At 48.8% G+C, this 26913-nt stretch overlaps 1 protein-coding gene, 10 non-coding genes and 3 pseudogenes across 11 annotated transcripts; all 14 read right to left on the bottom strand.

The window, feature by feature from the left end:
* Nucleotides 1-568: 568 nt before the first annotated feature.
* On the bottom strand, nt 569-12650 carry LOC146009696 (uncharacterized). The gene is made up of 3 exons (XM_083150153.1): nt 11828-12650; nt 1072-1653; nt 569-861 (listed from the first exon to the last, which is right to left on the bottom strand). Exons 1-3 carry the CDS (start codon nt 12648-12650, stop codon nt 569-571), a joined length of 1698 nt encoding a protein of 565 aa, XP_083006279.1.
* On the bottom strand, nt 2622-2728 carry LOC146012708 (U2 spliceosomal RNA; annotated as a pseudogene).
* Nucleotides 4084-4274, bottom strand: LOC146011969 (U2 spliceosomal RNA). Its single transcript, XR_014445147.1, has one exon. It is a non-coding gene; the product is annotated as a U2 spliceosomal RNA (small nuclear RNA).
* Nucleotides 5630-5820, bottom strand: LOC146011968 (U2 spliceosomal RNA). The gene has a single exon (XR_014445146.1). It is a non-coding gene; the product is annotated as a U2 spliceosomal RNA (small nuclear RNA).
* LOC146012630 (U2 spliceosomal RNA) lies at nt 7176-7351 on the bottom strand (annotated as a pseudogene).
* A 592-nt stretch (nt 12651-13242) lies between the features above and the next one.
* Nucleotides 13243-13349, bottom strand: LOC146012710 (U2 spliceosomal RNA; annotated as a pseudogene).
* Nucleotides 13350-14703: 1354 nt separating this feature from the next.
* Nucleotides 14704-14894, bottom strand: LOC146011967 (U2 spliceosomal RNA). The gene has a single exon (XR_014445145.1). It is a non-coding gene; the product is annotated as a U2 spliceosomal RNA (small nuclear RNA).
* A 1355-nt stretch (nt 14895-16249) lies between these two features.
* LOC146011966 (U2 spliceosomal RNA) lies at nt 16250-16440 on the bottom strand. Its single transcript, XR_014445144.1, has one exon. It is a non-coding gene; the product is annotated as a U2 spliceosomal RNA (small nuclear RNA).
* A 1355-nt stretch (nt 16441-17795) lies between these two features.
* LOC146011965 (U2 spliceosomal RNA) lies at nt 17796-17986 on the bottom strand. Its single transcript, XR_014445143.1, has one exon. It is a non-coding gene; the product is annotated as a U2 spliceosomal RNA (small nuclear RNA).
* A 1355-nt stretch (nt 17987-19341) lies between these two features.
* LOC146011964 (U2 spliceosomal RNA) lies at nt 19342-19532 on the bottom strand. The gene has a single exon (XR_014445142.1). It is a non-coding gene; the product is annotated as a U2 spliceosomal RNA (small nuclear RNA).
* A 1355-nt stretch (nt 19533-20887) lies between these two features.
* On the bottom strand, nt 20888-21078 carry LOC146011962 (U2 spliceosomal RNA). The gene has a single exon (XR_014445140.1). It is a non-coding gene; the product is annotated as a U2 spliceosomal RNA (small nuclear RNA).
* A 1355-nt stretch (nt 21079-22433) lies between these two features.
* Nucleotides 22434-22624, bottom strand: LOC146011961 (U2 spliceosomal RNA). The gene has a single exon (XR_014445139.1). It is a non-coding gene; the product is annotated as a U2 spliceosomal RNA (small nuclear RNA).
* Nucleotides 22625-23979: 1355 nt separating this feature from the next.
* On the bottom strand, nt 23980-24170 carry LOC146011960 (U2 spliceosomal RNA). Its single transcript, XR_014445138.1, has one exon. It is a non-coding gene; the product is annotated as a U2 spliceosomal RNA (small nuclear RNA).
* A 1355-nt stretch (nt 24171-25525) lies between these two features.
* On the bottom strand, nt 25526-25716 carry LOC146011959 (U2 spliceosomal RNA). The gene has a single exon (XR_014445137.1). It is a non-coding gene; the product is annotated as a U2 spliceosomal RNA (small nuclear RNA).
* Between the last annotated feature and the right edge of the window lie 1197 nt (nt 25717-26913).

Raw genomic sequence — 26913 nt, 5'->3', positions numbered from 1 at the left:
GCCCACAGCGTCCCGCAGTGACGCTTCTGCCACCATTTCCCGGAGCAGATTGGACGTGATGTCCAACTTCGCAGAGTTGCAGGTGCTTCGTCCATCCCCTTCGATCGGGCAGTTGAAGTCTCCAGCCATCACTACAGCCCTGGTGGTGGCGAGCTGGGTCCGCAGGGTCTGGAATAATTCCAAACGCTCATTCTTAAAGGGTGAAGCATACACGCAGATTAGCCTGATAGGCTCACCTGCCCAGGACCCATCTACGACGAGTAATCTCCCGCAGACAAACTCCTGGACAGAATCTAACGTGAAGAGGCTGCCCCTAATAAGAATGGCTACCCCTGCAGACTTACACTCACCTCCACCGGACCAGTAGGACGGACCATGGGACCACTGCCGGGCCAGGTGCCTGTAGGACCTGGAGAAAGGGAGAGAGCATTCCTGCAACATATACACATCACATTTCTGAGTGTCAAGAAAGGTAAAAATAGATTGACGTCTGTTCTTATCCTTAACGCTCCTTACATTAATGGTAAAAAGATTAAAAGCTACCATTTGTTAAGAGGAAAAGGCAGGGTCATTGTACGTTTACATTACCACTCCCATCGGGAGGCGTTTCATCAGGATCTGCAGCCGGATCTCCTTGTTGGGGTGTCTGGATGCAGTCAAGTATTTCGTCGATCTCACACAGGCTGTTGAGCTCAGGTACTCCGCTCTCCTCCAAGACCTCTACATAGGCCTCCATCTCCTCCTCGAGGGTGAGGGAGCCCTGGACTGGCTCGATCGATTCCACTGCTGCTTTTTTAGAAGATTCTGGGTCGGCAGCTGGGCTGTCCAACTCCTTCCTCTTCCTTCTCGGTTGTACATTTCCTGCAGGGGCAAGTGGTGGAAACTCTTCCTCGGAGAGGAGAGGGACAGGGGGTGGGATAGAGGGGGTAGTGGGAGGAAGGGTTGGTTTGATCACAGGTCGGGAGGGTGAGGGAGGGGGGGTGGTGCGAACAGCCGGGGTGGGGGTTGCTGTCACAGTGGGAGGGAGGGGAGGAGGGTTAGGGATGGTGGGGGGAGGGGAAGGTTTCTTACCTCCTTGTCTCTGCTGGGTCTGCTTCCTCTGTGCAGGCTTGGGTGGTACCTTGGCAGGGGCTACCACACCCGATACTGCTGCGGCGTAGGATCTCACTCTGTCGGGGCAGTCCCGGTAGACGTGTTCCGTGTTGCCGCACAGGTGGCAGGTCATCCTCGTGGGGCAATCCTTTGTCTCATGACCAGCCATGTGACAATGTTTGCAGGCCAGGACCTTGCAGTCCTTCGCCATGTGATCCTTCCCGCTGCACTTCCTGCAGTTGCGCGGCTGGTCAGAGTAATGGAGAAGTCCTGCTGTTCCCCCCAGGGAGAAGCACTGTGGAAGGTGCTTTACTCCTTCTGGGCACGAGGTGTCCTTGTGCAGCCGGACGATCACTGCCCACTTCGTGGACCAGAATCCATCATCGGTCATGATCCTTGTGGGGTTCCTCACGACCGTGCAGAATCGGCCCAGAAATGTGGCAATGTCTCCGGCTGGCGTGTGAGGGCTGCGCATTGAAACCGTCACCCGCCTCTCCTCCCTTTGGATAGGGCAGTTGCCCACAAAGCGAGAGAGAGGGGATTCGGGTCTCGCCGCTTTCACTGCCTCCCAGTACCTCTTACAGATGGCAATGGAGGTGAAGGTGACGTAGAAGATCCCCTTCAGGTAATTCTGAATGCTGAGTGTTTCAGCCCTCGTGAATCCCTGGTCGAGAACCATCTTCTTGCCGAAGGTGTCGATCGACATGTCCGGCACCTGTCCATCCGACTCCTTAAACTTCAACACCACGGTCTGCCTCATCCAGGGCTCCAGGGCTGGGAGGCCTTTGGAATGGTCCTGGTCGGGCACCGTTGGTGGTGTCGTAGAAGGGGCAGTGGAGCAGGGGCCAGCCGAGACGGTCGGACCTTCGGCCGGTGACTTACCCTTCTTCCCGGGCTTCCTCCCGGCGAGGGGGGCCGAAGTGGAGGCGGTGGCCATCCTTCCGGCTTCTCGGGGTAGCTGAAGTCGAGGCAAAGGGTCTTCTCCGGCGACGAGAGGAGGAGATGAGGGGGGTCGCTTCAGAGGGCAGAGCAACACAAGTCTAACCCTCCAAGGAGGCTAGAGAGCGATGCACGGCTTCAGAGGGCAGAGCAAAGCAAGTCTAACCCTCCACGGAGGCTGGGGAGCGTTGCAGAGCTTCGGAGGGCAGAGCAGAAAGTCTGACCCTCGGCGGCGGCTCCGGAGCGGTGGAGGCTTCAGAGGGCAGAGCAGAAAGTCTGACCCTCCTAGGCAGCTCGGGAGTGCTGCAAGGCTTCGAGAGGGCAGAGCAAAAAAAGTCTGCCTCTCCCAGGTGGCTAGGGTGCGTTGATCTCCTCTTCAGGCAAAATCCTCTTCTCCTCGCAGTCGGGGGCGGAGTTTCTTCCTCGGCGTCGAGAGGGGGAGGGGTCGGCAGTCGCTTCGGAGGGCAGAGCAGAGCAAGTCTGACCCTCAGTCTTCTCCGGCTTCTCCCTCTTCAGCGATGTCTTCTCCTCCTCGCAGTCTCGACGTCTTCGCTCAATTCGCTCTTCTCGGCCTGGCAGCGGTAGCCCTGAGAAGGACCGTTGTCGGTCCAAGAAACAAGGAGCAGAGCTGACTCTCAGAATAAACTGATAAGAACAGATACTACACTTGATCTTAGCCAAAAGGCCGAGAAGCGATAACCCGAATGGGGTCCCAGCAAAGCGCGCAAACCGGAATTCGGCCACCAACACTGGTGGAGAAGAGATCAGCACCACGGACACATCTAACACACACACATCACTTCTTTGACGTTGCAGTCTGAAAGATACCAGGCTGTACGGCAGGTATGAATAGGACTTGAAGTGCTGGACAGGGACCGGAGGACGAGTAGCCATCCAACTGATTTTGTGATTAGGTCGTCGGCGGGCGGGCAGGGTGCCTCAGCTGGGTAGGAGGCCAAATTTGCATGTGCTCCGCCCCGTCTGTTGACGTCGCGTCAACAGACACACACCCACTAGGCAGACGACCAACAGGCAAGCAGCAGCAGCCAGCTGTCTCCTCGCTCTTTGCTGCCGCATGCCTGTGTCCCTGACGAACTGCTGCTGAGTAAATCAATCAGCTAGCTGCTGCAGAGGAGAAGGAGGAATCTTGCACAATCAGGTGCAATGACGGCTTTCCTGTTTTGAGCCCATTCAGCAGCAGTAGTAGTAGACAGTCAGATGGACAGGCATTCATGTGGCAGGACCCTTTGTGTGACATCACAATCTGCCCTCTATGACATCACAAGCTGCTCACTCGGAATCCGGCGGAACCTGACAGCCAGACAGTCACTTGGAACAGACAGGCAGACAGGACAGTCATGTGTAGGTGAGCTGGGTGGGCCAATGTTTTCTTTTATTGGCAGTTACCACCCAAATGATGGTCCGAAGAAGGTAAGTGATACTTTTTCTAAATCCCCCTCTCAATGATCATCAATTGTTGGGCTTGGAAAAAAATGGAAGAGGAAAAAAAATTCCCAAAACAAAAGAGAATAAAGAGGAAAAAAAATTCCCAAAACAAAAGAGAGAGAAAAGAGAGCGCAAAAAGAAAAGAAAAAAAATATATAAGAGATCAAGAAAAAAAAAAAAAAACAAGCCATTTCAAATCGAGAGGGAGGGGGTCCAAAAATTCCATTGCTTTGATCCAGTTGATGTTTCCGTGGTAAGATCGTAGGTAAGTCACATAGCGTTTGCATATTTATTGGGAGGTCGCAGCGATTGATAAGTCCTTTAATTTAGGCAGGCTTCCGGTCTTTTGGCTAGGCCGCATATGCTGATATCAAGTGTAGTGTCACGTCAAGTAATTAACTGCCTCGATTCCAGAAAGTACAATTCAAGGAGTCAAGAAATAGTCACAAAATGATACACTGAGGCAGGATTTGAAAGTATTTATGCACAAGGGTTAAACCTTGAAGCAGCAAATGCATGCATTTCTAAATACAAAGGTGCACAAACAATTGATACTCCAAATCAAGTGCCAGGAATGGAAATAGTCTTTTTTTGGATAACAGATTAGGAAGGTGCACCGGTCCTGGAAGTACTGCAATACCAGGTCAATGCGTGGAGTGGACAGAGCAAGCTCTTCTTCCATCTCCCTGTTCTAAAAATCCATTTAATATATGGCCCCCAGATAGGGGGCGTATCAGATATTAAACTGATAAGAACAGATACTACACTTGATCTTAGCCAAAAGGCCGAGAAGCGATAACCCGAATGGGGTCCCAGCAAAGCGCGCAAACCGGAATTCGGCCACCAACACTGGTGGAGAAGAGATCAGCACCACGGACACATCTAACACACACACATCACTTCTTTGACGTTGCAGTCTGAAAGATACCAGGCTGTACGGCAGGTATGAATAGGACTTGAAGTGCTGGACAGGGACCGGAGGACGAGTAGCCATCCAACTGATTTTGTGATTAGGTCGTCGGCGGGCGGGCAGGGTGCCTCAGCTGGGTAGGAGGCCAAATTTGCATGTGCTCCGCCCCGTCTGTTGACGTCGCGTCAACAGACACACACCCACTAGGCAGACGACCAACAGGCAAGCAGCAGCAGCCAGCTGTCTCCTCGCTCTTTGCTGCCGCATGCCTGTGTCCCTGACGAACTGCTGCTGAGTAAATCAATCAGCTAGCTGCTGCAGAGGAGAAGGAGGAATCTTGCACAATCAGGTGCAATGACGGCTTTCCTGTTTTGAGCCCATTCAGCAGCAGTAGTAGTAGACAGTCAGATGGACAGGCATTCATGTGGCAGGACCCTTTGTGTGACATCACAATCTGCCCTCTATGACATCACAAGCTGCTCACTCGGAATCCGGCGGAACCTGACAGCCAGACAGTCACTTGGAACAGACAGGCAGACAGGACAGTCATGTGTAGGTGAGCTGGGTGGGCCAATGTTTTCTTTTATTGGCAGTTACCACCCAAATGATGGTCCGAAGAAGGTAAGTGATACTTTTTCTAAATCCCCCTCTCAATGATCATCAATTGTTGGGCTTGGAAAAAAATGGAAGAGGAAAAAAAATTCCCAAAACAAAAGAGAATAAAGAGGAAAAAAAATTCCCAAAACAAAAGAGAGAGAAAAGAGAGCGCAAAAAGAAAAGAAAAAAAATATATAAGAGATCAAGAAAAAAAAAAAAAAACAAGCCATTTCAAATCGAGAGGGAGGGGGTCCAAAAATTCCATTGCTTTGATCCAGTTGATGTTTCCGTGGTAAGATCGTAGGTAAGTCACATAGCGTTTGCATATTTATTGGGAGGTCGCAGCGATTGATAAGTCCTTTAATTTAGGCAGGCTTCCGGTCTTTTGGCTAGGCCGCATATGCTGATATCAAGTGTAGTGTCACGTCAAGTAATTAACTGCCTCGATTCCAGAAAGTACAATTCAAGGAGTCAAGAAATAGTCACAAAATGATACACTGAGGCAGGATTTGAAAGTATTTATGCACAAGGGTTAAACCTTGAAGCAGCAAATGCATGCATTTCTAAATACAAAGGTGCACAAACAATTGATACTCCAAATCAAGTGCCAGGAATGGAAATAGTCTTTTTTTGGATAACAGATTAGGAAGGTGCACCGGTCCTGGAAGTACTGCAATACCAGGTCAATGCGTGGAGTGGACAGAGCAAGCTCTTCTTCCATCTCCCTGTTCTAAAAATCCATTTAATATATGGCCCCCAGATAGGGGGCGTATCAGATATTAAACTGATAAGAACAGATACTACACTTGATCTTAGCCAAAAGGCCGAGAAGCGATAACCCGAATGGGGTCCCAGCAAAGCGCGCAAACCGGAATTCGGCCACCAACACTGGTGGAGAAGAGATCAGCACCACGGACACATCTAACACACACACATCACTTCTTTGACGTTGCAGTCTGAAAGATACCAGGCTGTACGGCAGGTATGAATAGGACTTGAAGTGCTGGACAGGGACCGGAGGACGAGTAGCCATCCAACTGATTTTGTGATTAGGTCGTCGGCGGGCGGGCAGGGTGCCTCAGCTGGGTAGGAGGCCAAATTTGCATGTGCTCCGCCCCGTCTGTTGACGTCGCGTCAACAGACACACACCCACTAGGCAGACGACCAACAGGCAAGCAGCAGCAGCCAGCTGTCTCCTCGCTCTTTGCTGCCGCATGCCTGTGTCCCTGACGAACTGCTGCTGAGTAAATCAATCAGCTAGCTGCTGCAGAGGAGAAGGAGGAATCTTGCACAATCAGGTGCAATGACGGCTTTCCTGTTTTGAGCCCATTCAGCAGCAGTAGTAGTAGACAGTCAGATGGACAGGCATTCATGTGGCAGGACCCTTTGTGTGACATCACAATCTGCCCTCTATGACATCACAAGCTGCTCACTCGGAATCCGGCGGAACCTGACAGCCAGACAGTCACTTGGAACAGACAGGCAGACAGGACAGTCATGTGTAGGTGAGCTGGGTGGGCCAATGTTTTCTTTTATTGGCAGTTACCACCCAAATGATGGTCCGAAGAAGGTAAGTGATACTTTTTCTAAATCCCCCTCTCAATGATCATCAATTGTTGGGCTTGGAAAAAAATGGAAGAGGAAAAAAAATTCCCAAAACAAAAGAGAATAAAGAGGAAAAAAAATTCCCAAAACAAAAGAGAGAGAAAAGAGAGCGCAAAAAGAAAAGAAAAAAAATATATAAGAGATCAAGAAAAAAAAAAAAAAACAAGCCATTTCAAATCGAGAGGGAGGGGGTCCAAAAATTCCATTGCTTTGATCCAGTTGATGTTTCCGTGGTAAGATCGTAGGTAAGTCACATAGCGTTTGCATATTTATTGGGAGGTCGCAGCGATTGATAAGTCCTTTAATTTAGGCAGGCTTCCGGTCTTTTGGCTAGGCCGCATATGCTGATATCAAGTGTAGTGTCACGTCAAGTAATTAACTGCCTCGATTCCAGAAAGTACAATTCAAGGAGTCAAGAAATAGTCACAAAATGATACACTGAGGCAGGATTTGAAAGTATTTATGCACAAGGGTTAAACCTTGAAGCAGCAAATGCATGCATTTCTAAATACAAAGGTGCACAAACAATTGATACTCCAAATCAAGTGCCAGGAATGGAAATAGTCTTTTTTTGGATAACAGATTAGGAAGGTGCACCGGTCCTGGAAGTACTGCAATACCAGGTCAATGCGTGGAGTGGACAGAGCAAGCTCTTCTTCCATCTCCCTGTTCTAAAAATCCATTTAATATATGGCCCCCAGATAGGGGGCGTATCAGATATTAAACTGATAAGAACAGATTTTTTTTGATTGAAAAAGCAGGTCTTTATTGTACATAAAGAATGCAAAAAACAGACGATGACAAATATCACACATATACCGTGTCGCAGCACAGCCAAAACACAGTACACATGCAGACAGTATAGTACATATTATAAAATACAGTACAAGATAAACTCACACTATAGACTATACTATGCACTATGCATTCTAACGGTAACATTTACACAACAGTATACAAGACTATGGGTGTGGAGGGTAGGGGGTGGGGGAGGAGGAATCACATGCCCGAAGCTTTATTGACCAGACAGACATATATAAGGGGAGGGCAATAAATAGAAATACATCAACAAAACAACAGACATTGTGAAGTGAGGGGGAAGGGGCCACGGTCCCAAAGTCTTATAAAACAGTCCAAACAAGGGGAAAGGACCAGAAAAAAAGGGGTTTAGTCCTCTTCTTCCTCAGGGCTATCCCGAATGGAATAGTCTCTGAGCAGGCTGTGAACCAGCCTGCGGCAGTCCTGAACGGACATTCTCTCCCTCCTCAATATGAGTCGATTTCTGGCAAACCACAAAGCGTCCTTAACACAGTTTATAAGGCGCCAGGCTTCCTGGGTCGCCCCATATGTGTGGGTGCCCGGGAATAGTCCATACAGTACCGAAAGGTATGAAAGACAGTTCCTGGGCACGGAGTCCTTGAATTCAGTCTCTAGGGCATCCAACAACAACTGTGCGTAGGTGCAGTCCCAGAAGATGTGCATGGAGGTTTCTTCATGCACAAAGCACCAGGGACAATGTCTATACCTACACAAGTTTCGGGAGTGCATGAATGACCGGTGAGGTAAGCCCCCCTGAATGGCCATCCATGACAAGTCTTTGTGTCTATTTGTGAGTCTTTTGGAGGCCACATACTCCCAGACAAACTTGGCAGTTGCTGAAGGGAGCCCTGAAATCGGTTCCATGACGTCTTTGGCTCTGATGAGCTTGTGGACAGTTTTAGGTTTCCACAAGTCGGGTTTCAATCCCTCCAGTTGGTGCTCCCTCACAAACTTGGACACATCCAGGTAGAACCATGGAGTAGTCCAGTTGTAAGGGATGGAGCTGTCCCACTTGTCCCATTTAAGGGTCCTCCACATAGGTAGGAGGAAGAAGCGGGACATGGAGTTCCCCGCAGAGCCGGCACAATTGTCTATCAAAGTTCTGCGGATACAGTTACATGCAAAGAAGGCTCTCAGCATAGTTGGAATGTCTGGAATGCCTTTGCCACCTTTGAGGGGATCTTTGTACATAACAATCCGCTTGACTCTGTCCATTTTGGAGCCCCAGATGAAGTGGAACACAGCCCGTGTGATGGCCTTGCAGATCGCCGCCAGAGGTGGCCAGGCCTGGGCGGTGTACTGAAGAACAGGAAGAATCTCATTCCGCAGCACAAGTGTTTTCCCTTCGATGGTAAGGTCTCTGAGACTCCACAATCCCAGTTTCTGACGCATTGTCGCAAGTCTTTCATCCCAGCACTTCAGGGCCGCTCCATCTCCTCCGAACCAGACACCAAGGATCTTGATGAGGTCTGGCTTTACCGTGAAGGGAAATGGGGCGGAGGATGACAGGTGCCACTTTCCGAAGAGCATAGCCTCTGACTTCCCAAGGTTAACCTTTGCTCCTGAAGCACGGCCGAAGTCCTCGCAGGTCTGGACGAGAGCTGTCACTGATCTCTGGTCTGCGCAGAACACAGTGACGTCATCCATGTACAGCGAACACTTGGCCTCTGGGTGGTCTGGACCCGGTGCGGTGATCCCTCTGATCTCTTGATTTTGCCTGATGGATACAGCGAAGAGCTCTATAACACAAACAAAAAGAAGAGGTGAAAGAGGGCAGCCTTGTCTGACCCCAGACATGACAGAGAAGGGGTCAGTCTTCCAGCCGTTCACCAACACCGAGCTGTAAATGTCAAGGTACATCAGGTTAACATACGAACAGAATAGCTCACCAAGACCAAATTTACGCAGTACCTTGCCCATCAGCTCATGGGAGACACGGTCAAAGGCCTTTTCCTGATCAAGACTGATCAGGGCTGTGCACACATTACGGTCTTTCACGTAATGGACCGTGTCTCTGAGGAGGGCAAGGCTGTCTGCGATTCTGCGGCCGGGAATGGCGCAGGTTTGGTCTGGGTGAACGATCTGCCCAATGACAGCCTTCAGCCGGTTGGCCAGTACCTTGGCGAGGATTTTGTAGTCCACGTTCAGAAGAGAGATGGGACGCCAATTTTTCAGGTCACATCTCTCCCCCTTACGCTTATACAAGATCGTGATCATTCCTTCCCTCAGCGAAGAAGGCATTTTGCCCTCCACCACCATCTCCTCGTACAGCTCGAGCAGGTCCGGGCCAATGAGATCCCACAGCGCAACATAAAGCTCTGCTGGGAGACCATCACTGCCCGGAGTCCTGCCCTGCCTAAAGGATTTAGCGGCAGAGAGCACCTCCTCCAACGCCAAGGGAGCATCCATGGCTGATTTACCTGCAGGATCAATAGTGTTAGTGATACCTGACAGGAACTTATCCGCCTCATCTGTGTCTGTAGTCTTAGGGGAGTAGAGGTCGCTGTAGTAGTCGCGAACGACCTTCATCACGCCCTCCTTCCCCTGTCTGGGGATGCCATTCTCATCACGCAGCTCTGTCAGGGGCGTATGGCCAGAGTGGAGTTTCCTGAAAAAGAAGGAAGAACACGTCTCACCCTTCTCCAGATTCTCCACCTTGGAACGGAAGACGATGCGTCTGGACTCTTCCTCAAAGTGCCTTTTCAGGCTCTTTTTGGTCTCGTCCAGGTCGTCCTTCACGTCCCAGCCGCACCGCTGGAGGTCCACCAGGGACTGGAGCTCACGCTGCAGTTTTCTGAGGTTCCTCTTACGGTCGCATGCCTGGATACGTCCTTTAGCCTGAAAGAAACTGCGGATGTTAGATTTGGCATATTCCCACCAATCAGACATACAGTCAAAATAACATTTGTCATTCTTCCATGTGATGTAGGCATCCTTAAGCTCAGCCAGTACTTCCTCCCTTTCCAGTAAGGCACAGTTCAACTTCCAGGAGCCTGGGCCAGATGGAAAACCATGGCCCAGAACCCCTTGGAAGAGAATGGCCCTGTGGTCAGAGAAGAAGCAGGGAACCATAGAATGCCTAACCTGCTGCACTGCCCGGGATGTGAACACAAAGTCAATGCGGGAACGCACGGAGCCATCGGGGCGGCTCCACGTGAAATTCACGGAGCCAGCCCCCATGGAGCCCACAGCGTCCCGCAGTGATGCTTCGGCCACCATTTCCCTGAGCAGATTGGACGTGACGTCCAGCTTCGCAGAGTTGCAGGTGCTTCGTCCATCCCCTTCAATCGGGCAGTTGAAGTCCCCGGCCATCACTACAGCCCTGGTGGTGGCGAGCTGGGTCCGCAGAGTCTGGAATAATTCCAAACGCTCATTCTTAAAAGGTGAAGCATACACGCAGATAAGCCTGATGGGCTCGCCTGCCCAGGAGCCGTCTACGACGATTAATCTGCCGCAGACAAGCTCCTGAACAGAATCCAGCGTGAAGAGGCTACCCCTGATAAGAATGGCTACCCCTGCAGACCTGCACTCACCTCCACCGGACCAGTAGGACGGACCATGGGACCACTGCCGAGCCAGATGCCTATAGGACCTGGAGAAAGGGAGAGAGCATTCCTGCAACATATACACATCACATTTCTGAGTGTCAAGAAAGGTAAAAATAGATTGACGTCTGTTCTTATCCTTAACGCTCCTTACATTAATGGTAAAAAGATTAAAAGCTACCATTTGTTAAGAGGAAAAGGCAGGGTCATTGTACGTTTACATTACTACTCCCATCGGGAGGCGTTTCATCAGGATCTGCAGCCGGATCTCCTTGTTGGGGTGTCTGGATGCAGTCAAGTATTTCGTCGATCTCACACAGGCTGTTGAGCTCAGGTACTCCGCTCTCCTCCAAGACCTCTACATAGGCCTCCATCTCCTCCTCGAGGGTGAGGGAGCCCTGGACTGGCTCGATCGATTCCACTGCTGCTTTTTTAGAAGATTCTGGGTCGGCAGCTGGGCTGTCCAACTCCTTCCTCTTCCTTCTCGGTTGTACATTTCCTGCAGGGGCAAGTGGTGGAAACTCTTCCTCGGAGAGGAGAGGGACAGGGGGTGGGATAGAGGGGGTAGTGGGAGGAAGGGTTGGTTTGATCACAGGTCGGGAGGGTGAGGGAGGGGGGGTGGTGCGAACAGCTGGGGTGGGGGTTGCTGTCACAGTGGGAGGGAGGGGAGGAGGGTTAGGGATGGTGGGGGGAGGGGAAGGTTTCTTACCGCCTTGTCTCTGCTGGGTCTGCTTCCTCTGTGCAGGCTTGGGTGGTACCTTGGCAGGGGCTACCACACCTGATACTGCTGCGGCGTAGGATCTCACTCTGTCGGGGCAGTCCCGGTAGACGTGTTCCGTGTTGCCGCACAGGTGGCAGGTCATCCTCGTGGGGCAATCCTTTGTCTCATGACCAGCCATGTGACAATGTTTGCAGGCCGGGACCTTGCAGTCTTTCGCCATGTGATCCTTCCCGCTGCACTTCCTGCAGTTGCGCGGCTGGTCAGAGTAATGGAGAAGTCCTGCTGTTCCCCCCAGGGAGAAGCACTGTGGAAGGTGCTTTACTCCTTCTGGGCACGAGGTGTCCTTGTGCAGCCGGACGATCACTGCCCACTTCGTGGACCAGAATCCATCATCGGTCATGATCCTTGTGGGGTTCCTCACGACCGTGCAGAATCGGCCCAGAAATGTGGCAATGTCTCCGGCTGGCGTGTGAGGGCTGCGCATTGAAACCGTCACCCGCCTCTCCTCCCTTTGGATAGGGCAGTTGCCCACAAAGCGAGAGAGAGGGGATTCGGGTCTCGCCGCTTTCACTGCCTCCCAGTACCTCTTACAGATGGCAATGGAGGTGAAGGTGACGTAGAAGATCCCCTTCAGGTAATTCTGAATGCTGAGTGTTTCAGCCTTCGTGAATCCCTGGTCGAGAACCATCTTCTTGCCGAAGGTGTCGATCGACATGTCCGGCACCTGTCCATCCGACTCCTTAAATTTCAACACCACGGTCTGCCTCATCCAGGGCTCCAGGGCTGGGAGGCCTTTGGAATGGTCCTGGTCGGGCACCGTTGGTGGTGTCGTAGAAGGGGCAGTGGAGCAGGGGCCAGCCGAGACGGTCGGACCTTCGGCCGGTGACTTACCCTTCTTCCCGGGCTTCTTCCTCCCAGCGAGGAGGGCCGGAGTGGAGGCTGGGGCCGGCACCAGGGCTGGAGCAGCTGTGGCCATCCTTCCGGTTTCTCGGGGCAGCTGAAGTCGGGGCAAAGGGTCTCCTCCGGCGTCGAAAGGAGGAGACGAAGGGGTCACTTCAGAGGGCAGAGCAACACAAGTCTAACCCTCCAAGGAGGCTAGAGAGCGATGCACGACTTCAGAGGGCAGAGCAAAGCAAGTCTAACCCTCCACGGAGGCTGGGGAGCGTTGCAGAGCTTCGGAGGGCAGAGCGGAAAGTCTGACCCTCGGCGGCGGCTCCGGAGCGGTGGAGGCTTCAGAGGGCAGAGCAGAAAAGTCTGACCCTCCTAGGCAGCTCGGGAGTGCTGCAAGGCTTCGAGAGGGCAGAGCAAACAAGTCTGCCTCTCCCAGGTGGCTAGGGTGCGTTGATCTCCCTCCTCAGGCGAAATCCTCTTCTCCTCGCAGTCGGGGGCGGAGCTTCTTCCTCGGCGTCGAGAGGCGGAGGGGTCGGCAGTCGCTTCGGAGGGCAGAGCAGAGCAAGTCTGACCCTCAGTCTTCTCCGGCTTCTCCCTCTTCAGCGATGTCTTCTCCTCCTCGCAGTCTCGACGTCTTCGCTCAATTCGCTCTTCTCGGCCTGGCAGCGGTAGCCCTGAGAAGGACCGTTGTCGGTCCAAGAAACAAGGAGCAGAGCTGCCTCTCAGAATGAACTGATAAGAACAGATACTACACTTGATCTTAGCCAAAAGGCCGAGAAGCGATAACCCGAATGGGGTCCCAGCAAAGCGCGCAAACCGGAATTCGGCCACCAACACTGGTGGAGAAGAGATCAGCACCACGGACACATCTAACACACACACATCACTTCTTTGACGTTGCAGTCTGAAAGATACCAGGCTGTACGGCAGGTATGAATAGGACTTGAAGTGCTGGACAGGGACCGGAGGACGAGTAGCCATCCAACTGATTTTGTGATTAGGTCGTCGGCGGGCGGGCAGGGTGCCTCAGCTGGGTAGGAGGCCAAATTTGCATGTGCTCCGCCCCGTCTGTTGACGTCGCGTCAACAGACACACACCCACTAGGCAGACGACCAACAGGCAAGCAGCAGCAGCCAGCTGTCTCCTCGCTCTTTGCTGCCGCATGCCTGTGTCCCTGACGAACTGCTGCTGAGTAAATCAATCAGCTAGCTGCTGCAGAGGAGAAGGAGGAATCTTGCACAATCAGGTGCAATGACGGCTTTCCTGTTTTGAGCCCATTCAGCAGCAGTAGTAGTAGACAGTCAGATGGACAGGCATTCATGTGGCAGGACCCTTTGTGTGACATCACAATCTGCCCTCTATGACATCACAAGCTGCTCACTCGGAATCCGGCGGAACCTGACAGCCAGACAGTCACTTGGAACAGACAGGCAGACAGGACAGTCATGTGTAGGTGAGCTGGGTGGGCCAATGTTTTCTTTTATTGGCAGTTACCACCCAAATGATGGTCCGAAGAAGGTAAGTGATACTTTTTCTAAATCCCCCTCTCAATGATCATCAATTGTTGGGCTTGGAAAAAAATGGAAGAGGAAAAAAAATTCCCAAAACAAAAGAGAATAAAGAGGAAAAAAAATTCCCAAAACAAAAGAGAGAGAAAAGAGAGCGCAAAAAGAAAAGAAAAAAAATATATAAGAGATCAAGAAAAAAAAAAAAAACAAGCCATTTCAAATCGAGAGGGAGGGGGTCCAAAAATTCCATTGCTTTGATCCAGTTGATGTTTCCGTGGTAAGATCGTAGGTAAGTCACATAGCGTTTGCATATTTATTGGGAGGTCGCAGCGATTGATAAGTCCTTTAATTTAGGCAGGCTTCCGGTCTTTTGGCTAGGCCGCATATGCTGATATCAAGTGTAGTGTCACGTCAAGTAATTAACTGCCTCGATTCCAGAAAGTACAATTCAAGGAGTCAAGAAATAGTCACAAAATGATACACTGAGGCAGGATTTGAAAGTATTTATGCACAAGGGTTAAACCTTGAAGCAGCAAATGCATGCATTTCTAAATACAAAGGTGCACAAACAATTGATACTCCAAATCAAGTGCCAGGAATGGAAATAGTCTTTTTTTGGATAACAGATTAGGAAGGTGCACCGGTCCTGGAAGTACTGCAATACCAGGTCAATGCGTGGAGTGGACAGAGCAAGCTCTTCTTCCATCTCCCTGTTCTAAAAATCCATTTAATATATGGCCCCCAGATAGGGGGCGTATCAGATATTAAACTGATAAGAACAGATACTACACTTGATCTTAGCCAAAAGGCCGAGAAGCGATAACCCGAATGGGGTCCCAGCAAAGCGCGCAAACCGGAATTCGGCCACCAACACTGGTGGAGAAGAGATCAGCACCACGGACACATCTAACACACACACATCACTTCTTTGACGTTGCAGTCTGAAAGATACCAGGCTGTACGGCAGGTATGAATAGGACTTGAAGTGCTGGACAGGGACCGGAGGACGAGTAGCCATCCAACTGATTTTGTGATTAGGTCGTCGGCGGGCGGGCAGGGTGCCTCAGCTGGGTAGGAGGCCAAATTTGCATGTGCTCCGCCCCGTCTGTTGACGTCGCGTCAACAGACACACACCCACTAGGCAGACGACCAACAGGCAAGCAGCAGCAGCCAGCTGTCTCCTCGCTCTTTGCTGCCGCATGCCTGTGTCCCTGACGAACTGCTGCTGAGTAAATCAATCAGCTAGCTGCTGCAGAGGAGAAGGAGGAATCTTGCACAATCAGGTGCAATGACGGCTTTCCTGTTTTGAGCCCATTCAGCAGCAGTAGTAGTAGACAGTCAGATGGACAGGCATTCATGTGGCAGGACCCTTTGTGTGACATCACAATCTGCCCTCTATGACATCACAAGCTGCTCACTCGGAATCCGGCGGAACCTGACAGCCAGACAGTCACTTGGAACAGACAGGCAGACAGGACAGTCATGTGTAGGTGAGCTGGGTGGGCCAATGTTTTCTTTTATTGGCAGTTACCACCCAAATGATGGTCCGAAGAAGGTAAGTGATACTTTTTCTAAATCCCCCTCTCAATGATCATCAATTGTTGGGCTTGGAAAAAAATGGAAGAGGAAAAAAAATTCCCAAAACAAAAGAGAATAAAGAGGAAAAAAAATTCCCAAAACAAAAGAGAGAGAAAAGAGAGCGCAAAAAGAAAAGAAAAAAAATATATAAGAGATCAAGAAAAAAAAAAAAAAACAAGCCATTTCAAATCGAGAGGGAGGGGGTCCAAAAATTCCATTGCTTTGATCCAGTTGATGTTTCCGTGGTAAGATCGTAGGTAAGTCACATAGCGTTTGCATATTTATTGGGAGGTCGCAGCGATTGATAAGTCCTTTAATTTAGGCAGGCTTCCGGTCTTTTGGCTAGGCCGCATATGCTGATATCAAGTGTAGTGTCACGTCAAGTAATTAACTGCCTCGATTCCAGAAAGTACAATTCAAGGAGTCAAGAAATAGTCACAAAATGATACACTGAGGCAGGATTTGAAAGTATTTATGCACAAGGGTTAAACCTTGAAGCAGCAAATGCATGCATTTCTAAATACAAAGGTGCACAAACAATTGATACTCCAAATCAAGTGCCAGGAATGGAAATAGTCTTTTTTTGGATAACAGATTAGGAAGGTGCACCGGTCCTGGAAGTACTGCAATACCAGGTCAATGCGTGGAGTGGACAGAGCAAGCTCTTCTTCCATCTCCCTGTTCTAAAAATCCATTTAATATATGGCCCCCAGATAGGGGGCGTATCAGATATTAAACTGATAAGAACAGATACTACACTTGATCTTAGCCAAAAGGCCGAGAAGCGATAACCCGAATGGGGTCCCAGCAAAGCGCGCAAACCGGAATTCGGCCACCAACACTGGTGGAGAAGAGATCAGCACCACGGACACATCTAACACACACACATCACTTCTTTGACGTTGCAGTCTGAAAGATACCAGGCTGTACGGCAGGTATGAATAGGACTTGAAGTGCTGGACAGGGACCGGAGGACGAGTAGCCATCCAACTGATTTTGTGATTAGGTCGTCGGCGGGCGGGCAGGGTGCCTCAGCTGGGTAGGAGGCCAAATTTGCATGTGCTCCGCCCCGTCTGTTGACGTCGCGTCAACAGACACACACCCACTAGGCAGACGACCAACAGGCAAGCAGCAGCAGCCAGCTGTCTCCTCGCTCTTTGCTGCCGCATGCCTGTGTCCCTGACGAACTGCTGCTGAGTAAATCAATCAGCTAGCTGCTGCAGAGGAGAAGGAGGAATCTTGCACAATCAGGTGCAATGACGGCTTTCCTGTTTTGAGCCCATTCAGCAGCAGTAGTAGTAGACAGTCAGATGGACAGGCATTCATGTGGCAGGACCCTTTGTGTGACATCACAATCTGCCCTCTATGACATCACAAGCTGCTCACTCGGAATCCGGCGGAACCTGACAGCCAGACAGTCACTTGGAACAGACAGGCAGACAGGACAGTCATGTGTAGGTGAGCTGGGTGGGCCAATGTTTTCTTTTATTGGCAGTTACCACCCAAATGATGGTCCGAAGAAGGTAAGTGATACTTTTTCTAAATCCCCCTCTCAATGATCATCAATTGTTGGGCTTGGAAAAAAATGGAAGAGGAAAAAAAATTCCCAAAACAAAAGAGAATAAAGAGGAAAAAAAATTCCCAAAACAAAAGAGAGAGAAAAGAGAGCGCAAAAAGAAAAGAAAAAAAATATATAAGAGATCAAGAAAAAAAAAAAAAAACAAGCCATTTCAAATCGAGAGGGAGGGGGTCCAAAAATTCCATTGCTTTGATCCAGTTGATGTTTCCGTGGTAAGATCGTAGGTAAGTCACATAGCGTTTGCATATTTATTGGGAGGTCGCAGCGATTGATAAGTCCTTTAATTTAGGCAGGCTTCCGGTCTTTTGGCTAGGCCGCATATGCTGATATCAAGTGTAGTGTCACGTCAAGTAATTAACTGCCTCGATTCCAGAAAGTACAATTCAAGGAGTCAAGAAATAGTCACAAAATGATACACTGAGGCAGGATTTGAAAGTATTTATGCACAAGGGTTAAACCTTGAAGCAGCAAATGCATGCATTTCTAAATACAAAGGTGCACAAACAATTGATACTCCAAATCAAGTGCCAGGAATGGAAATAGTCTTTTTTTGGATAACAGATTAGGAAGGTGCACCGGTCCTGGAAGTACTGCAATACCAGGTCAATGCGTGGAGTGGACAGAGCAAGCTCTTCTTCCATCTCCCTGTTCTAAAAATCCATTTAATATATGGCCCCCAGATAGGGGGCGTATCAGATATTAAACTGATAAGAACAGATACTACACTTGATCTTAGCCAAAAGGCCGAGAAGCGATAACCCGAATGGGGTCCCAGCAAAGCGCGCAAACCGGAATTCGGCCACCAACACTGGTGGAGAAGAGATCAGCACCACGGACACATCTAACACACACACATCACTTCTTTGACGTTGCAGTCTGAAAGATACCAGGCTGTACGGCAGGTATGAATAGGACTTGAAGTGCTGGACAGGGACCGGAGGACGAGTAGCCATCCAACTGATTTTGTGATTAGGTCGTCGGCGGGCGGGCAGGGTGCCTCAGCTGGGTAGGAGGCCAAATTTGCATGTGCTCCGCCCCGTCTGTTGACGTCGCGTCAACAGACACACACCCACTAGGCAGACGACCAACAGGCAAGCAGCAGCAGCCAGCTGTCTCCTCGCTCTTTGCTGCCGCATGCCTGTGTCCCTGACGAACTGCTGCTGAGTAAATCAATCAGCTAGCTGCTGCAGAGGAGAAGGAGGAATCTTGCACAATCAGGTGCAATGACGGCTTTCCTGTTTTGAGCCCATTCAGCAGCAGTAGTAGTAGACAGTCAGATGGACAGGCATTCATGTGGCAGGACCCTTTGTGTGACATCACAATCTGCCCTCTATGACATCACAAGCTGCTCACTCGGAATCCGGCGGAACCTGACAGCCAGACAGTCACTTGGAACAGACAGGCAGACAGGACAGTCATGTGTAGGTGAGCTGGGTGGGCCAATGTTTTCTTTTATTGGCAGTTACCACCCAAATGATGGTCCGAAGAAGGTAAGTGATACTTTTTCTAAATCCCCCTCTCAATGATCATCAATTGTTGGGCTTGGAAAAAAATGGAAGAGGAAAAAAAATTCCCAAAACAAAAGAGAATAAAGAGGAAAAAAAATTCCCAAAACAAAAGAGAGAGAAAAGAGAGCGCAAAAAGAAAAGAAAAAAAATATATAAGAGATCAAGAAAAAAAAAAAAAAACAAGCCATTTCAAATCGAGAGGGAGGGGGTCCAAAAATTCCATTGCTTTGATCCAGTTGATGTTTCCGTGGTAAGATCGTAGGTAAGTCACATAGCGTTTGCATATTTATTGGGAGGTCGCAGCGATTGATAAGTCCTTTAATTTAGGCAGGCTTCCGGTCTTTTGGCTAGGCCGCATATGCTGATATCAAGTGTAGTGTCACGTCAAGTAATTAACTGCCTCGATTCCAGAAAGTACAATTCAAGGAGTCAAGAAATAGTCACAAAATGATACACTGAGGCAGGATTTGAAAGTATTTATGCACAAGGGTTAAACCTTGAAGCAGCAAATGCATGCATTTCTAAATACAAAGGTGCACAAACAATTGATACTCCAAATCAAGTGCCAGGAATGGAAATAGTCTTTTTTTGGATAACAGATTAGGAAGGTGCACCGGTCCTGGAAGTACTGCAATACCAGGTCAATGCGTGGAGTGGACAGAGCAAGCTCTTCTTCCATCTCCCTGTTCTAAAAATCCATTTAATATATGGCCCCCAGATAGGGGGCGTATCAGATATTAAACTGATAAGAACAGATACTACACTTGATCTTAGCCAAAAGGCCGAGAAGCGATAACCCGAATGGGGTCCCAGCAAAGCGCGCAAACCGGAATTCGGCCACCAACACTGGTGGAGAAGAGATCAGCACCACGGACACATCTAACACACACACATCACTTCTTTGACGTTGCAGTCTGAAAGATACCAGGCTGTACGGCAGGTATGAATAGGACTTGAAGTGCTGGACAGGGACCGGAGGACGAGTAGCCATCCAACTGATTTTGTGATTAGGTCGTCGGCGGGCGGGCAGGGTGCCTCAGCTGGGTAGGAGGCCAAATTTGCATGTGCTCCGCCCCGTCTGTTGACGTCGCGTCAACAGACACACACCCACTAGGCAGACGACCAACAGGCAAGCAGCAGCAGCCAGCTGTCTCCTCGCTCTTTGCTGCCGCATGCCTGTGTCCCTGACGAACTGCTGCTGAGTAAATCAATCAGCTAGCTGCTGCAGAGGAGAAGGAGGAATCTTGCACAATCAGGTGCAATGACGGCTTTCCTGTTTTGAGCCCATTCAGCAGCAGTAGTAGTAGACAGTCAGATGGACAGGCATTCATGTGGCAGGACCCTTTGTGTGACATCACAATCTGCCCTCTATGACATCACAAGCTGCTCACTCGGAATCCGGCGGAACCTGACAGCCAGACAGTCACTTGGAACAGACAGGCAGACAGGACAGTCATGTGTAGGTGAGCTGGGTGGGCCAATGTTTTCTTTTATTGGCAGTTACCACCCAAATGATGGTCCGAAGAAGGTAAGTGATACTTTTTCTAAATCCCCCTCTCAATGATCATCAATTGTTGGGCTTGGAAAAAAATGGAAGAGGAAAAAAAATTCCCAAAACAAAAGAGAATAAAGAGGAAAAAAAATTCCCAAAACAAAAGAGAGAGAAAAGAGAGCGCAAAAAGAAAAGAAAAAAAATATATAAGAGATCAAGAAAAAAAAAAAAAAACAAGCCATTTCAAATCGAGAGGGAGGGGGTCCAAAAATTCCATTGCTTTGATCCAGTTGATGTTTCCGTGGTAAGATCGTAGGTAAGTCACATAGCGTTTGCATATTTATTGGGAGGTCGCAGCGATTGATAAGTCCTTTAATTTAGGCAGGCTTCCGGTCTTTTGGCTAGGCCGCATATGCTGATATCAAGTGTAGTGTCACGTCAAGTAATTAACTGCCTCGATTCCAGAAAGTACAATTCAAGGAGTCAAGAAATAGTCACAAAATGATACACTGAGGCAGGATTTGAAAGTATTTATGCACAAGGGTTAAACCTTGAAGCAGCAAATGCATGCATTTCTAAATACAAAGGTGCACAAACAATTGATACTCCAAATCAAGTGCCAGGAATGGAAATAGTCTTTTTTTGGATAACAGATTAGGAAGGTGCACCGGTCCTGGAAGTACTGCAATACCAGGTCAATGCGTGGAGTGGACAGAGCAAGCTCTTCTTCCATCTCCCTGTTCTAAAAATCCATTTAATATATGGCCCCCAGATAGGGGGCGTATCAGATATTAAACTGATAAGAACAGATACTACACTTGATCTTAGCCAAAAGGCCGAGAAGCGATAACCCGAATGGGGTCCCAGCAAAGCGCGCAAACCGGAATTCGGCCACCAACACTGGTGGAGAAGAGATCAGCACCACGGACACATCTAACACACACACATCACTTCTTTGACGTTGCAGTCTGAAAGATACCAGGCTGTACGGCAGGTATGAATAGGACTTGAAGTGCTGGACAGGGACCGGAGGACGAGTAGCCATCCAACTGATTTTGTGATTAGGTCGTCGGCGGGCGGGCAGGGTGCCTCAGCTGGGTAGGAGGCCAAATTTGCATGTGCTCCGCCCCGTCTGTTGACGTCGCGTCAACAGACACACACCCACTAGGCAGACGACCAACAGGCAAGCAGCAGCAGCCAGCTGTCTCCTCGCTCTTTGCTGCCGCATGCCTGTGTCCCTGACGAACTGCTGCTGAGTAAATCAATCAGCTAGCTGCTGCAGAGGAGAAGGAGGAATCTTGCACAATCAGGTGCAATGACGGCTTTCCTGTTTTGAGCCCATTCAGCAGCAGTAGTAGTAGACAGTCAGATGGACAGGCATTCATGTGGCAGGACCCTTTGTGTGACATCACAATCTGCCCTCTATGACATCACAAGCTGCTCACTCGGAATCCGGCGGAACCTGACAGCCAGACAGTCACTTGGAACAGACAGGCAGACAGGACAGTCATGTGTAGGTGAGCTGGGTGGGCCAATGTTTTCTTTTATTGGCAGTTACCACCCAAATGATGGTCCGAAGAAGGTAAGTGATACTTTTTCTAAATCCCCCTCTCAATGATCATCAATTGTTGGGCTTGGAAAAAAATGGAAGAGGAAAAAAAATTCCCAAAACAAAAGAGAATAAAGAGGAAAAAAAATTCCCAAAACAAAAGAGAGAGAAAAGAGAGCGCAAAAAGAAAAGAAAAAAAATATATAAGAGATCAAGAAAAAAAAAAAAAAACAAGCCATTTCAAATCGAGAGGGAGGGGGTCCAAAAATTCCATTGCTTTGATCCAGTTGATGTTTCCGTGGTAAGATCGTAGGTAAGTCACATAGCGTTTGCATATTTATTGGGAGGTCGCAGCGATTGATAAGTCCTTTAATTTAGGCAGGCTTCCGGTCTTTTGGCTAGGCCGCATATGCTGATATCAAGTGTAGTGTCACGTCAAGTAATTAACTGCCTCGATTCCAGAAAGTACAATTCAAGGAGTCAAGAAATAGTCACAAAATGATACACTGAGGCAGGATTTGAAAGTATTTATGCACAAGGGTTAAACCTTGAAGCAGCAAATGCATGCATTTCTAAATACAAAGGTGCACAAACAATTGATACTCCAAATCAAGTGCCAGGAATGGAAATAGTCTTTTTTTGGATAACAGATTAGGAAGGTGCACCGGTCCTGGAAGTACTGCAATACCAGGTCAATGCGTGGAGTGGACAGAGCAAGCTCTTCTTCCATCTCCCTGTTCTAAAAATCCATTTAATATATGGCCCCCAGATAGGGGGCGTATCAGATATTAAACTGATAAGAACAGATACTACACTTGATCTTAGCCAAAAGGCCGAGAAGCGATAACCCGAATGGGGTCCCAGCAAAGCGCGCAAACCGGAATTCGGCCACCAACACTGGTGGAGAAGAGATCAGCACCACGGACACATCTAACACACACACATCACTTCTTTGACGTTGCAGTCTGAAAGATACCAGGCTGTACGGCAGGTATGAATAGGACTTGAAGTGCTGGACAGGGACCGGAGGACGAGTAGCCATCCAACTGATTTTGTGATTAGGTCGTCGGCGGGCGGGCAGGGTGCCTCAGCTGGGTAGGAGGCCAAATTTGCATGTGCTCCGCCCCGTCTGTTGACGTCGCGTCAACAGACACACACCCACTAGGCAGACGACCAACAGGCAAGCAGCAGCAGCCAGCTGTCTCCTCGCTCTTTGCTGCCGCATGCCTGTGTCCCTGACGAACTGCTGCTGAGTAAATCAATCAGCTAGCTGCTGCAGAGGAGAAGGAGGAATCTTGCACAATCAGGTGCAATGACGGCTTTCCTGTTTTGAGCCCATTCAGCAGCAGTAGTAGTAGACAGTCAGATGGACAGGCATTCATGTGGCAGGACCCTTTGTGTGACATCACAATCTGCCCTCTATGACATCACAAGCTGCTCACTCGGAATCCGGCGGAACCTGACAGCCAGACAGTCACTTGGAACAGACAGGCAGACAGGACAGTCATGTGTAGGTGAGCTGGGTGGGCCAATGTTTTCTTTTATTGGCAGTTACCACCCAAATGATGGTCCGAAGAAGGTAAGTGATACTTTTTCTAAATCCCCCTCTCAATGATCATCAATTGTTGGGCTTGGAAAAAAATGGAAGAGGAAAAAAAATTCCCAAAACAAAAGAGAATAAAGAGGAAAAAAAATTCCCAAAACAAAAGAGAGAGAAAAGAGAGCGCAAAAAGAAAAGAAAAAAAATATATAAGAGATCAAGAAAAAAAAAAAAAAACAAGCCATTTCAAATCGAGAGGGAGGGGGTCCAAAAATTCCATTGCTTTGATCCAGTTGATGTTTCCGTGGTAAGATCGTAGGTAAGTCACATAGCGTTTGCATATTTATTGGGAGGTCGCAGCGATTGATAAGTCCTTTAATTTAGGCAGGCTTCCGGTCTTTTGGCTAGGCCGCATATGCTGATATCAAGTGTAGTGTCACGTCAAGTAATTAACTGCCTCGATTCCAGAAAGTACAATTCAAGGAGTCAAGAAATAGTCACAAAATGATACACTGAGGCAGGATTTGAAAGTATTTATGCACAAGGGTTAAACCTTGAAGCAGCAAATGCATGCATTTCTAAATACAAAGGTGCACAAACAATTGATACTCCAAATCAAGTGCCAGGAATGGAAATAGTCTTTTTTTGGATAACAGATTAGGAAGGTGCACCGGTCCTGGAAGTACTGCAATACCAGGTCAATGCGTGGAGTGGACAGAGCAAGCTCTTCTTCCATCTCCCTGTTCTAAAAATCCATTTAATATATGGCCCCCAGATAGGGGGCGTATCAGATATTAAACTGATAAGAACAGATACTACACTTGATCTTAGCCAAAAGGCCGAGAAGCGATAACCCGAATGGGGTCCCAGCAAAGCGCGCAAACCGGAATTCGGCCACCAACACTGGTGGAGAAGAGATCAGCACCACGGACACATCTAACACACACACATCACTTCTTTGACGTTGCAGTCTGAAAGATACCAGGCTGTACGGCAGGTATGAATAGGACTTGAAGTGCTGGACAGGGACCGGAGGACGAGTAGCCATCCAACTGATTTTGTGATTAGGTCGTCGGCGGGCGGGCAGGGTGCCTCAGCTGGGTAGGAGGCCAAATTTGCATGTGCTCCGCCCCGTCTGTTGACGTCGCGTCAACAGACACACACCCACTAGGCAGACGACCAACAGGCAAGCAGCAGCAGCCAGCTGTCTCCTCGCTCTTTGCTGCCGCATGCCTGTGTCCCTGACGAACTGCTGCTGAGTAAATCAATCAGCTAGCTGCTGCAGAGGAGAAGGAGGAATCTTGCACAATCAGGTGCAATGACGGCTTTCCTGTTTTGAGCCCATTCAGCAGCAGTAGTAGTAGACAGTCAGATGGACAGGCATTCATGTGGCAGGACCCTTTGTGTGACATCACAATCTGCCCTCTATGACATCACAAGCTGCTCACTCGGAATCCGGCGGAACCTGACAGCCAGACAGTCACTTGGAACAGACAGGCAGACAGGACAGTCATGTGTAGGTGAGCTGGGTGGGCCAATGTTTTCTTTTATTGGCAGTTACCACCCAAATGATGGTCCGAAGAAGGTAAGTGATACTTTTTCTAAATCCCCCTCTCAATGATCATCAATTGTTGGGCTTGGAAAAAAATGGAAGAGGAAAAAAAATTCCCAAAACAAAAGAGAATAAAGAGGAAAAAAAATTCCCAAAACAAAAGAGAGAGAAAAGAGAGCGCAAAAAGAAAAGAAAAAAAATATATAAGAGATCAAGAAAAAAAAAAAAAAACAAGCCATTTCAAATCGAGAGGGAGGGGGTCCAAAAATTCCATTGCTTTGATCCAGTTGATGTTTCCGTGGTAAGATCGTAGGTAAGTCACATAGCGTTTGCATATTTATTGGGAGGTCGCAGCGATTGATAAGTCCTTTAATTTAGGCAGGCTTCCGGTCTTTTGGCTAGGCCGCATATGCTGATATCAAGTGTAGTGTCACGTCAAGTAATTAACTGCCTCGATTCCAGAAAGTACAATTCAAGGAGTCAAGAAATAGTCACAAAATGATACACTGAGGCAGGATTTGAAAGTATTTATGCACAAGGGTTAAACCTTGAAGCAGCAAATGCATGCATTTCTAAATACAAAGGTGCACAAACAATTGATACTCCAAATCAAGTGCCAGGAATGGAAATAGTCTTTTTTTGGATAACAGATTAGGAAGGTGCACCGGTCCTGGAAGTACTGCAATACCAGGTCAATGCGTGGAGTGGACAGAGCAAGCTCTTCTTCCATCTCCCTGTTCTAAAAATCCATTTAATATATGGCCCCCAGATAGGGGGCGTATCAGATATTAAACTGATAAGAACAGATACTACACTTGATCTTAGCCAAAAGGCCGAGAAGCGATAACCCGAATGGGGTCCCAGCAAAGCGCGCAAACCGGAATTCGGCCACCAACACTGGTGGAGAAGAGATCAGCACCACGGACACATCTAACACACACACATCACTTCTTTGACGTTGCAGTCTGAAAGATACCAGGCTGTACGGCAGGTATGAATAGGACTTGAAGTGCTGGACAGGGACCGGAGGACGAGTAGCCATCCAACTGATTTTGTGATTAGGTCGTCGGCGGGCGGGCAGGGTGCCTCAGCTGGGTAGGAGGCCAAATTTGCATGTGCTCCGCCCCGTCTGTTGACGTCGCGTCAACAGACACACACCCACTAGGCAGACGACCAACAGGCAAGCAGCAGCAGCCAGCTGTCTCCTCGCTCTTTGCTGCCGCATGCCTGTGTCCCTGACGAACTGCTGCTGAGTAAATCAATCAGCTAGCTGCTGCAGAGGAGAAGGAGGAATCTTGCACAATCAGGTGCAATGACGGCTTTCCTGTTTTGAGCCCATTCAGCAGCAGTAGTAGTAGACAGTCAGATGGACAGGCATTCATGTGGCAGGACCCTTTGTGTGACATCACAATCTGCCCTCTATGACATCACAAGCTGCTCACTCGGAATCCGGCGGAACCTGACAGCCAGACAGTCACTTGGAACAGACAGGCAGACAGGACAGTCATGTGTAGGTGAGCTGGGTGGGCCAATGTTTTCTTTTATTGGCAGTTACCACCCAAATGATGGTCCGAAGAAGGTAAGTGATACTTTTTCTAAATCCCCCTCTCAATGATCATCAATTGTTGGGCTTGGAAAAAAATGGAAGAGGAAAAAAAATTCCCAAAACAAAAGAGAATAAAGAGGAAAAAAAATTCCCAAAACAAAAGAGAGAGAAAAGAGAGCGCAAAAAGAAAAGAAAAAAAATATATAAGAGATCAAGAAAAAAAAAAAAAAACAAGCCATTTCAAATCGAGAGGGAGGGGGTCCAAAAATTCCATTGCTTTGATCCAGTTGATGTTTCCGTGGTAAGATCGTAGGTAAGTCACATAGCGTTTGCATATTTATTGGGAGGTCGCAGCGATTGATAAGTCCTTTAATTTAGGCAGGCTTCCGGTCTTTTGGCTAGGCCGCATATGCTGATATCAAGTGTAGTGTCACGTCAAGTAATTAACTGCCTCGATTCCAGAAAGTACAATTCAAGGAGTCAAGAAATAGTCACA

Source organism: Crinia signifera, chromosome 6, assembly GCF_055691185.1.
Source record: "Crinia signifera chromosome 6, ASM5569118v1, whole genome shotgun sequence".
NCBI classification, from domain to species: Eukaryota; Metazoa; Chordata; class Amphibia; order Anura; family Myobatrachidae; genus Crinia; species Crinia signifera.
The sequence above is the reverse complement of the archived record's forward strand: the minus strand, read 5'-3'. Positions and strand labels throughout refer to the sequence as shown.

Excerpts from the sequence above, each read along its gene's own strand:
- LOC146009696 (XM_083150153.1), bottom strand. The coding sequence starts at position 12,650 with ATGGCCACAGCTGCTCCAGCCCTGGTGCCGGCCCCAGCCTCCACTCCG. Across the intron at positions 1,654-11,827 it reads TGGTCATGAGACAAAGGATT|TGAAAGCGGCGAGACCCGAA; the intron begins GCCCCACGAGGA and ends ACTGGGAGGCAG. Across the intron at positions 862-1,071 it reads GACCCAGCAGAGACAAGGAG|GAAATGTACAACCGAGAAGG; the intron begins GTAAGAAACCTT and ends TTGCCCCTGCAG.